Genomic DNA, 12896 nt, shown 5'->3' on the forward strand with positions numbered 1-12896 from the left:
TGTGTGTGTGTGTGTGGGTGCAGTGGGTGTGCATTATAAACATAGGAGAGAATGAGAGTATGTGCACACAGACATGTGCGTTGTCAAGCATTTTAATATGTTAGGACCAGTTCTCACTCTGAGGAAGATCCTGCAAAGCTAACTTTTTACAATGTCCACTTGAGATTAGGTTAGGTGTACCCTGACTAGGATACTGGCAGTGCCGGTAATACCAGTTGCTACTGCATTATCATGAATATATCAGTATGTATGTATATGTTAATATGCATGACAACATTTTTTTTATTTGATTTATTGATTTTTTAAATTTTTTTTACATACATTTTTATATGGATTTTTAAAATTCGGTTCTAAATAATTGTGACCAAGATATACTATGTGTAATATTTTTCAGTTGAAAAACAAACTTTGCATTGCTTTCTGGTAATAATCTAATGGAGGCACTGTTGTTTATCAGCCAACATGTGTACCAATACCACTTTATCTGTAATAAGCTGACATCCATCGATATATCAGCCTGGCTGATTTTATTTTGTAAGAATATTTCCAGTGAAGTTTCTTGTTTAAAAGTTACTTTTATTTTATATTAACTCCTTTGGTCATCACTGATAATAAGACCTCTATCGCAACTCTTTAAAACTAAATTGAAGGGATCATTGCCAAAAATGTTTTGTGTTTTTGTTATTTTCCCTGTTGTATGCTTTAAGTCAATATCGACCTGATAAATCCAGTATCAGTCAGGTCTTAGTGTGCAGGTATATAGCTCCAGGCAGCGATTGCTCCTTCCTCCTCAACAGTGCAGATTGTATCAGCCATATAGTGGACAGCACCTGCTGTAAAGGGCCCGCAGCCACTAAGTGGCTCTTATCTAATCCATACATCCTCTTCCCTTATCTCATCTCTTCTATTCATGGGAGCTGGCCCAAATGTGGCACAGGGCATGGACTATCTAATTAGGGAAAGGCTTGAGCATCCCCCAGGCTCCTTTGTAATAATGCCTGCGTTTTGTTGCTACTGTCCTCTCAAGACAATAATTAGGTCTGCGTCCTGTCACTCATGCTACTTGTAGGATGGACGATCCTTTCAGACAGCGTCAGGTCATGGGGCATCACTGGGTCCTTTCAGTACAGCCTTTTGTTTTGGGGCCTAATTTAATCTTTATTTATGTTGTGTGTCATTGGAATGTTGTAACAATCCAGCTGTGTCTACTGTTTGTTGTCTCATTGTGTCAAGAGTTTACTTATCAGGCTGCTGTGTTAACGGCTATGTGCAGAGTAAATGTTTCAATATGTTGCCAGGGCAACCAGCAAAATCTTTGTTTAGTGTGGTCATGTGATCAGTCTACACAGCAGCAGCTGATGCCTTACTTTTATGTCCCACAGACCAAACGGTGGATTTTGTGTGTGTGTGTGTGTACTGTACTGTGTAGTGTGTGCGCGGAGGTCAACACTCAGGGTTCAAAGAAGGTTATTAATGCCAACTAACTTAGTATAATGTGCTGAAAATTCAAGAAACAGTCGTTTAACCCTGTTTTAATTTTCAATCCATTTTACTAGGTACATCTTATACTGTAATTATTGCACTCTGTTACTGTGGTTTGTAATTTGAAGAGCTGAAATGATTATCCAATTAATTGATTAGTCTATTTTGATAATTAATCATTTCACGCAAATTCAAACAGAATTGAGTTCCAGCTTTTAAATCATGAGGATTTACAAGGTTTTTTTTTTCCTTTTGCGATACTAAACTGAATATTTGGGGGTTTTGGACAGTTCTCTGGTCAGCTAAAACAAGCAATTGGGAGACCTCAATGTGAGATTTTAGCAAACATGAAATCGAGCAAAAAAATCATTAGCTGCAGAAAGGTAAAGAACATACACATACAGAGGCTACAGACAGAGACCACGCTCAGCGCCTGCTAAGGAAAAAAAACAACATTTGTATAATTAGTTTCCTTTTAAGTAGTCTTGGAAACATATCTTATAGATCACACAATATTAGGCTATTTAATAAGCTACTAATGAATATACGTATTTATTTATTAATTTGGCATATTTACCATCGGACATTTCAGCCGTTGATATTTTCATCCTTCAGACAACTAGACGAGATTTCTAATATTTAGACCACCCTCATTGACATATAGGGTGTGGAGAGTTTACTAATACAAAGGTAGCTGTCCCTTAAATATCTCTAGATGTATTAGGCCATTGTGAACAATGTTGGCAATCACTGAATAGTAACACTTCAATGTGGTGAAGTATCTTCAGTTGTTCCTATTTAATTCAGTGGGTCAGCCAATAACAGACACAATTGAATTTCCCAAATCGTATTATATACGTTGATGTTAAAACATGAAGTTGGATATAATGTGATCCATACAGCCCGTCCCAGTCAGTCACACAGCCCATACTCAAGACCATCATTTCAATCTAAGCCGTTCCTCCAGCTCCTCCAGCTGCTCTTGTGCCCAGGTAGGGGGTTGGATTTTGCAGGACTGGTAACTACTAGAGCGACGCTGAGCACATCAACGGGCACGTGTTGATGCTCCCTCGCCTTAGTGCGGGAAATGGAAAGTGGCGCTTGTGTCACGGGCCGTCTAATCCCCTTCCACCCCTCCCCGTTACCCATCACCCTGCCCAGAGCTGACAGCTGGTGCAGACGGTTGTTGTGACTCTGCGGTCCGACACTAGCGGCTGAGAGGAGGATGACGGAGATCACTGGGTGTGAAAGTCGTCTACACAGACTGACAGACTGTCAGATAGGCACTTGAATCCATGTCACCTGCCAGGTTGAGAAGAGTTCCAGCAGTGATCACTTACTACAGAAATGGCGAGCTGTCATCTTTAGGCTTTGTTTGTAGACCGTGCTGTTTGCACAGGCTGCCGTCACCTATGACCTAACTAAGTTTCAGTTTTAGTCTTGATGGTATCAGGGCTGACAGAGACCTTTTCTGCAATAGTAACAGGTCAGGAGGGACTTCATTACATCATGAGCAGACCTGCTTCCTCTGTTACATACATACTGTATGTTTAGAGTAGTGTCAAGAGAAGCTGTAACTCACAGTGCAGGAGAGACATACAGGCAGCTGTATCCTGTGCTTGTATCTGCTGTGTGGGGTTGGCTCTCTTTGGAGATTAACAGGGTCAGTTCTCTGCTCTGGTCTGGTCTGGCCTGGCCTGGCCTGACCTGGCTTGGCTTGACATAGTGGGGGGGGTGGGGGGACTTATCGTCTTTCACTCTCACGCCTGATGTCTTTTTTACGCACACAAAGCCAAAGTATATTAGTTTAAACATGTGATCTGCTGCCTATTAACACTGTACTAATCTTCCATACCATTTACTCCCTTTTTTTTTGTAACGCCCCCCCACCCCCATATGTTCTCAGTATATTATTTCAGCCTCACTATAATTTGAACTAAAATCTCCCTTTTCCTTTGTTTCAGACAAGTTCAACACCTACGTGACACTGAAGGTGCAGAATGTCAAGAGCACGACTATCACTGTTCGAGGGGACCAGCCCTGCTGGGAACAGGATTTCATGTTGTAAGTTATTAAACACAGTAGGATTTATTGACCTAAACACATGCATATTATACTAAACTTTAATTTAAATTAACCGCTTCTACTGTATTGCCATGAAAGTCATTCCTGAATGCCATCTTTCTGCAGTGAGAACACAAGTTTTAGGTATTTGGTGAAATTGCACTGCCTCGATGTAGTGCACTTCAGAAGACCTGCTTGGCGTTTATCTTAAAAAGACAATCTATGAGAAATAGTACATGGTGCGTCCTTCTGCGTCATGCATACAGTGTATGCAAACTGCCCTTTGAGTCATGTTTATTGTGATTCTGTGCTGTGAATACAAAAAGAAATGGTCCAGGAGCTCTGAAACCCCATATGAGCCGTATTCTTTGTTAATGATCGTTATTTTTATACATTTTTACATTTCCCCACCCTAGTTCGTGCGTAGTGCTTAGAACTATGGGAAAGATGTCTGTGCAACTCCTTCTAGGAAATTATCTTGATTAACAGCTGCTGTTCATTTCCTCCTGGTAATTCATTGGTTTAATTTCCTCGTTTTACTTTCCTTGTGAAAGGTATCTATGGTGACGAGAGAGTCAGCACGTCGTTGCATGTGTGTCATTGTTTGTCTTTTGTGAACTCTGATTGCAACAGTGTTTGTTTTTCCAGACCTTCATCCTTCTACTGTCCATTAATGATGTGTCAGCTATGTCTAATTCAACATAAAACATAATCATTCATCTGCGCTTCCAGCAAATGCTCAGCACCACCTGGTATTACAAAATATATTTATTAAACACTCCGAGAGGATGACTCAGCTCAGCTAAAATCATTTCAAAGGAATTACACATTTCCAGCAGCTAACTTGCGGCTTATTCCGCTTATAATTTTTTTTTTAGATGTGCTTGAAAGATGTGTAAGTTGTTTAGTTAAGAATTTGACATTGTTGAGAGATGGATGAAAAGATCAGCCTCAAGTCTCTCTGGTAAATATGAAGCTAGCAGCTGGTTAGCTTAGCACAAAGACTGTTAGAAGAATTGTGGGTTAGCGAAACCCCACACTGAGGACGAAAGTGGTGAAAATGTTTTATAAAAATCCACCTTGTTGCTTAATGCACTGAAATTGCTCATGTTGGTTTGCACTGGAATGGGAACCTCTAATTAAGCTTAATGCATTTCTTAATTGCTTTAAGTGGTTATAAAGTGATGTGGGAGAGACTGGCCACATCTTGTTGAGATAAGTGCTTACTTTCAGGTTTCAGGCATTTGTAAGTCCAGTCAGTTAGAGAACAAAAGTGAATTTGCAGTATTTTTATTTTTGTGTGTGTTGGATGTCTCTCAGTTAAAATTGGCAACAGTTGGATTTCAATCCCTCACTAGATTAATTAATTCTGTGCCATTTTGAATGAGCACATGATTTAGAAAGCCTATACCTCTGCACCTGGACACCCCGGACACTAATCGCCCTCCCCTGCACTTCTCTCAATTAGCTGCTCTCTTTGATTATCTTTTCTCTCATCTTCCTTTTGTTTGGCCTGTCAATAGTTGTAAACTGCCACGGATGAGAATATGCAAATGCCCTGGTCACGCGGCTCCTTTCAAATTTGATATCCCATTTTGTTGCTGTCATCAAGCTGTTTTTGAGCCCTTTGAATAGCGTGTTGAATGACAAAACAGGGCTTGAATGGATTATGACAGCTAATACACAACAAAAAGAGGAAATAGCCTTTGTTAGCAGCCAGTGCTAGGGCCTGGCAGTAATTATGTAGAAATTTCTGGTTCATTGAGTGTGAATCAAATGACACACTGGAACTTTTTTTTTTTTTTTTATTGTAATAGCAAAGCCTCGAACTAAGCAGTTATTGTCCTGCTCTTTTATCCGCTGGCATTTCCCACACTGTTTATCAGGAAGGTTTTTTTTTTTTTTGAACAAGGTTGACATTACTTGATAACTGAATTCTGCCTTTTTTCCTCAGTGAGATCAACCGGCTGGACCTCGGCCTCATTGTTGAGGTGTGGAACAAAGGTCTCATCTGGGACACCATGGTGGGGACAGCCTGGCTTCCTCTAAAAAGTATCCAACAGTCAGAGGAGGTTAGAATATGCACTCACACACAAATCACATACAGAAGGAAGAACTCAAAATACTAAAAAAGTCATCTAAAAACAGGGGTGCTTTTTTGCATTTCTCTACTGATCTTGCAAGTTTTTGTTATTTTATTTTTGTTTAATTCCAGGAGGGCTCAGGCGACTGGATCTTTCTGGATGCAGAGGTCCTGATGAAGGCGGATGAGATATATGGCACCAAGAACCCGACACCTCACAGAGTCCTACTGGATACTCGCTTCGAGCTGCCTTTTGGTGAGATATCAGAGTTGCCGATTCCCTTTTTGTCAAGTGGATCTCTTATGGTTGAATGCCACTTGTCCCTCTTAGTTGGACCCCGACCACACGGGGCCGTGTAAATAGCTAGCATGCCACAGTCTTGTTTGATATAAGAATTCACCAGACAAATCACTCCGCCAACTCAGAACGACCGTGCACCACCACCCCTAGAATTGAGAAAGAGCTATCAATCTGTAAGTTGTTTCCAACTGAGGCTCAGGAGGTAGAGCGCGTTGCTCACCAGTCATAGTATTAGTTTATTTTTCTGATGAGCAGTTGGTGCACTGTGTGAATGGGTGAATGTGTCATGTAGTGTAAAGCACTCTGAGTGTAGGCCATTTACCATTTTTGTCAGCTGCTTTGTATTTTTTGCAGCATGTTAAACTTCCAGAATGAGGCACATTTCCAATGAGTAAACCACACTAAAGGTTCAGGTTCTTTTGTAAGACATTTCCCTGACTACAGTGTGTGATGAGTGATGGAGTACATTAGTGATCCTGGTTACCTTAGGGCAAATCAAACCTTGACCCACTGAGTTACACAAAGGCCGCACATGTTTCCTGCTGAAATGTCAGCAGTCTGTTTCTGAGGCTACACAGGGAGAAATATCCAGCCTGAGGCGCTGTGTGACAAATCGGTGACGTCTTTGTGTCCTGTAGTCTTACGCAAGCATATTTTGCATTGATCTGTCATCTTAACTCAAATAGAAAATATACCAGGGAACATATGAACAACATACTCCACATGATTACTCATTGCATGAAGTGAAGAAGGACACTTACTCTATGTTGAATAACTAACACCAGGGCACTCTTAGATATCCGTCTGACTGTCTAATGTCCTCTGTCTGGTTCCATTGGGGATGAGGAGTTTCTGTCCTGCCTAAATTGAGGGCACTGACTCATCAATGGCAGATCCTCCTTTATTAACTTAGGTTCAGTAAATATAATTTTGTCTTTTCCAGCTTTTTCCATTGTGGCCAACAGGATTAAGGAACCATTAAGAATGCTTTTATATATATTGCTAACATGAAGAAGAGGAGAGCAGTGAGTAAGTGACTAATGGAAATAAACTCACAGCCTTGAGTTTAGGTCCATTAGCCACGTACTAACTGTTTTCTGGAATTATCCACAGCAACATTTACATATACATTCATTTAAAGCTGCATTGATTGTTTTTTGTTTCTTTTCTGGCCACTTTGGGGCAGAGGAAATACAGACACAGACACATAACCCTGACATGTCTTATAAATGTTGTAACATGTTGGAAAACAATTTCCCATTTACACATCCAGCAACCTTAGCATTCATTTGTTGTTGTTTTTTTGTCTATCTTGTTAATATGTCCAATTTTCGCTCCTGTTGGCTCTTGTTTGGTCTCCACCAACTCTTGAGCTGCTAGATGTTCAGCTTGCTTCACCAGCTAGTCGCTAACTTTGTCTGTCTGCTGTTTGGTGCTGGGAAGCTAGTATGCAGTGTTTTTTTTTTTTCCTGAAAACAGCTGCCTGCTGTTAACCTGACTGCCTCAGACAGTTTGAATTATCTGGGAAGTCAAAGGACACTGATTGCTCTGGTACCACTGTAGCTTGGCCTCAAGCACATAGATTGAATCCCGACCAGAGCACTGACACCAAACCAAACCATTAAAGAGGCTAAAAGATTTCTAGTTCACTGATATCACAATATGAGGGTGAATGCTTTTAGTAAACGTATTAATATAAAAATATTGATCAGAAGAGCTTTAATGTTTTCATAGTGGTAGCCACATAACACTCATCACACTGTTTGATTTTATTATCCAGCCCCCTAGAAACTACTTGATTAACATGATAGAAATGATTTCAGATTGAAGTCCCACTGATAAGTAACAGTATCATTTGACTTATGCTATAAAGTTCATTTTATTCCTCCAATGCTCTTCAAGATTGCAGGGTGAAATGTCCCCTGTGCTCCTCCTGCAGCTCTACCTACAGTATCTCCGCACATAGGGCTCAGCCTTGTGATCAAAAGGCATCAAAGCTAAAGCAGGGTGTCTGTCCACTGAGTGGGAGGGAGACTCTTTCTCTGTTTTAAGAGGAGACCTTTCAAGGTTGCAGGAGGCCATCATGACTCTCTGTGCCACCAGAGCCATTCATTAAAGCTGGGGGTCGGTGTGTCTTTGAAGCCCTGGCCTTTTGTGTGTGGTCTTTTAATGTGCATCTGTCAACAGAGCAGCGCAAATCCCCCTGAAAAGTGGGAATGTTGAGAGCACCTGATCTGATACTTATTTATAACTATTATTTTTATTTATACAGGACGGTGCACATTAATCAACACTGACGGTAACAGCATGTGACAGTGTGTCAGGGTTATCTCGACAGCCAATTTCCACCCGACACAATCAAAAATGCACTTCATCCAAGCAACCCCGAACTAACATTACAGTCAGACAAGTATAAAACACTACAACCATTAAAAAAGATCTGATCATTACCAAGTTTCATTTTAAAAATGCTTGTGCGGTTCCACTTTTTCCCCAGTCCAAGTTTTAAAACTTTGACTTTGTTATAAAGCAATGTGTTTGTTATTTTCTTTAGTATGAAGACTCATGTTAGGGACCAAGAATACAACAGTAATCTAGTCTCAGGTAATAGATATACAGTAGTTGCAGAGGTTGGGTTAAGTGGGGAAAGTATGAGTGAAAACACTCTGCTTATGGATACATCAATGTTGAGCCACATGCAGTATGTAGCTCTAGTTGTATGTGCCTTTGGCCTCTGTGATGGAAAATGTTCTTGATATTTCTGGTCCCTTAACAGTTTGTGGCCATTGCTAACAAAGTATTTTCATTTTCTCATTCTTAAGACGCTCATGAGAAATTCATAAGTCATAAATGTCTTATAATGCCATCCTGGAATATGAGTGAGCGGGATGTTGGCTTCAAACACAGGTTCACATTTGATTTGCATGTTTCGGTACCAGACATCCCAGATGATGAGGCACAGTACTGGACAGGCAAGCTGGTACGCATCAATACCATGGGAATTGATGATGAGGTAAATTTTACTGCTTTTTTTGTATGAAATAAATAAAAGTGCATTAGTGTGTTGTGATAATAAACATACTCTATGTCCTGCTAGTTTGAATTTTACTAGTTTGAAGTGCTTGTATGTTTCTGTTTCCACTTGTGCCACTGACGCAAAGTGCTATATTTATTTTCTTTGTTTATCCTGATAGGGTGACGCTAGTTAATTACTGTGGTAATAATAACAATATGACGTCATGAAATACATACTTGATGCCTGCTGTTTTTCCGCTCTCTCTCCTCTTTAGTACACTCTTCAGGATGACGTTCAGAGTCGCCCACTGCCATTTGCGGCCTCCCAGTGCTGTGAGTGTGCCTGCCCATACTGCTCTTGGCCTCTAGATGGAGCCAATGCTCCACTCTTCAAGCTCTCTATGCTTTGATATTATTTCCTATCTCATCCTTGACCCCGTTGTACTGCCTAATGTAGTAACAGTTGAATCCTCTTAATCAGAGTTGAAAATGAAGACAATACATTTCAAATTGAGTCTGTCCATACTTTCACAAACTTAACTGAGATTATTTAATTTTTCTCACTCTTACTACAGTCTGTCAGTTTGTTTTCCACTCTGAGAACCACTGATGGGGTTCCCTCATCCTCCCACTACTAAAACATAAGGACACTTTTGTTTTCACCTCCCCTACCTCCTGTAACTGTACGTCTCACGTGTAACGTCTGCACTTTCACCAGGCAACTATTTCGGATGGGCTGACCCACTGAGTATGTAAAACACACTTTGATGAAATTCTCCCCCTGGCCAATCCTCAGTGCCCTCTGCATGTCCTACTGCCCATATTTCCCAATAACATGTAATCTATAAGATGTCCATGCATTTTATTGTCATGATTTCACTCCTTAATCCCTTTGGCTGTTTTACTTCCTTTCCTGGTCTTGCTGTTTTCCTATTTTCTAAGTTATGTCATATAACATTCATAACCATGTTTACCTTGTAAACTCCTTTAGAAAGACTTTTTTTCAATAATAATATTTAATTATATAATAATATCGAGATCAAATGTGTTTGAATATGAGTAATAATACCTGTAGAAATATTTGTACATTTATGTATGTATCTATTTATAAGTCTGCTACACAAAATGAGCCCTTATCAAATGTGTAAATTGCACTTGCATCACTGAACTGATGGTGACAGTCTTTGCTAAACTGTATGTGTGTGTGTGAAAAAAAAGAGAGATTGGATGAGATGTGTAGATTTTTGGTAAGAAAGTCCCCTAAACAGTAGTCAGCACAATCAATACTTCAGCCTGCCGTGTTCTATAATAAAATGCATGCTTAGAATCACCACCATAATATGGCGTACATTTTGAACAAGTATTTTTTAACTATCACTGATACCACCACCAGAACCCATGGTGTTGACATTCGCCAAGTGGATCCTGGACCTAAAAACCAAGTATCAGAGGCCTTTCAAACTACCCAAGAACTAACCAACACAACAAGCCCTTGGAAGAACAAAAAGAAGACAGGTGAGAAGGCAATGAGCTTCCCCTGGTGCTAGATTTGGTGTTGTTCTGGGGTATGGGGAGAGCTTATCCGATCGGGAAGGTCCAGTAGTCAGGGGGTCCAGCAACAGGGGCGAATGGTGTGCGAGGCAGTGCCGGTCGATGGTAGGGGGAGGGGGCAGGTGTATGTCATAGACAAGTCCAGAGTGCTAACGAAAAGTAGTAGTTCCATGCATTGAGACCAGATATTTCGTGGCATAATGTGACTTAAAATTTGCCGTCTCAAACAGCGTGGTGTAGTGGTAAGTACTAATAAAGTAAGGATAATATAGATCGAATAATAAGTAATAAGTATAGCATAATAGATATAATAATATAATAAGTATTGATTGTGTTTATACCAGTAGTATTACAGATATTGTCTTTCCGCCTCTAATAATTTATTGACGTGTCAATCGTAAAAAGAATGTATTGTCATGTCACCGCACACAACCTTTGGGTCAATTTAAACTAACGTTCTGACTTTCATGCTACAGCCAAATATCTCATATGCCTTATAGGTGTGTACAAAACAACAGTAACCAATTAAAAAGCAACGAGAGAGGACACAGGCTGGGACCAAACACATCATCGGCCCTCCTAAGAGCAAGATCCCCTCCTGAAGCAGCTGAATGAAACATCTAGTATAGGCGCATGACAAACAGCCAGGCTTCACCACCGAACAAAAATAACCAAGCAAAGGAGCTCCCAGTTAGTTTCTTGGCAGGCACAAGAAAAATATGAAAGAACGCATCTACAAATTAAAATTATACTGTAGATCTGCGTAAGCTGGAACTGTATCTGTGATATAATTTGTATATGAGAAACATGAAAAGAGAAAAAAAAAAGAAGAACGTATATTTGCAAAATAATCAAATAACAAATAACCACGGATCTTACATTTCATTCTCACTGACAGTACACTGTCCATCCTAAAATGCCAATCATCTACAACAATATGATCTTACCTTGTAATCGGGAGCTTGTGACAATGACTGGTCAGAGGGTTGATTCATCTGGTCATCTTCTGCAGGCATACTTACCGGGTTCAGTGTTGTATAAGACTACCAATATAACCATTGTTCTCCTTATGTATGATAATACGCGACAAACACTGCATATTCACTACACTTGCACAACATGTTTCTTTGTACCAAAATAATCTAATAGGGTCAATCTTGATCAAATAAATTTCTCAGATAACCAACTACTTTGATACAAGCACGTACAGGATTTATACCTGGTTCCCTCTCTGGGCTCTGGTATTTCTGAGGCGTCAACAACTGGTGGACAGAGTCTTGTGCAGCAAGTCTGGTGGCGCTGCTCGCGGAGGGCCATGGGGATAATGCTGGTGCATCTGGGAGTTAGGCTGCACTGTTGGTGTGCGGTAACGCGAGGGCAGGTGCTTACTCCGTCCCACGCGGGGTAAATTCACTATCCCGCGGGGGCGAGTTCTAACAGCCTGGCAGCGTCCTGTCATCCAGCAAGCTGCACACAGGACCATGAAGGAAAAGTTAACTGAATAATCTTTTTCTTTCCTAAAAACAATTCAGAAGCATGTTTAATGTGACCAGCAAGCTTAAAAAAATCCTTGCTCATTCATTACAACCCATGTCAAAAGATGAGGATCGCAAACCTAAGTATGATTTTGATTCTGGACAAAACTTTTAAGAGCTGAAGAAATAAATAACACAGAGGTCAGGTGAATGTAGGTTTAATTATGGAAGGTTGACAGGAGCAAAGGTCATGCCACCTTTCAAAAAGATAGTTAGCTTCCAGTTTTTTTTTTTTTTTTTTTTCTTTTTTTTTATTTTTTTTTATATTTTCTAGCTTACTCTTATAAACTGCCAAGCTTCTGCTAAATGGCACACACTGAGCTGCTCCTTAGAGTCCTGTGTATACTCCCTGTACGACCCCACTGTTGTTGTATCGTCAATGTAAAGACAATTGAATTACGGATAAATGCAATGTAATATAATTATTTTTTTTATATTCGAATGTTTTCTGACAATACAGCAACGACTAGTAACAAAGTTAATCCAAGAATATTATAATTCCGTTGTATTTATCACACGGGTCACCCTGCACAATAAACACGTGAAAAGCACAGTGTTTCTATGCAAGAAGAGCACTACATAAACCATTCTTTCGCAAAGTGACAATAACTGCAACCCCAGGTAACTGCCCTTTCCAGAAAACTTCTTAATCAAGAGCCAACCCACCAGTTTGTTGGTCCGCTGGAGGGGCCGTGACCTGCGGGGTTTATCGTAAAAGCGTAAAGTGAGAGGGTCAAGATAAACTGATTCTGTTGATATCTCTTAGAGTAAAGTGGGAGGACACAAGATTGTCAAAGGTGACATAATCACTAAACTGATGGTGGCAGTTTTTACTAAACTATTTAAATACACACACACACACACA

At 40.2% G+C, this 12896-nt stretch overlaps 1 protein-coding gene across 1 annotated transcript in view; it reads left to right on the plus strand.

Moving 5' to 3' along the window:
* Nucleotides 1–12896, plus strand: part of LOC118332971 (protein unc-13 homolog B-like) — a gene marked incomplete in the record, with an annotated part of 56808 nt that overhangs the window by 2198 nt on the left and 41714 nt on the right. The window contains 5 exon segments of the mRNA XM_035668433.1: nucleotides 3447–3546; nucleotides 5501–5618; nucleotides 5762–5885; nucleotides 8870–8943; nucleotides 9221–9278. Coding sequence (XP_035524326.1) covers nucleotides 3447–3546; nucleotides 5501–5618; nucleotides 5762–5885; nucleotides 8870–8943; nucleotides 9221–9278 — 474 coding nt within the window.

Source organism: Morone saxatilis, unplaced genomic scaffold, assembly GCF_004916995.1.
Source record: "Morone saxatilis isolate NCDOM2014 unplaced genomic scaffold, NCSU_SB_2.0 Contig21, whole genome shotgun sequence".
Taxonomy (NCBI): domain Eukaryota; kingdom Metazoa; phylum Chordata; class Actinopteri; family Moronidae; genus Morone; species Morone saxatilis.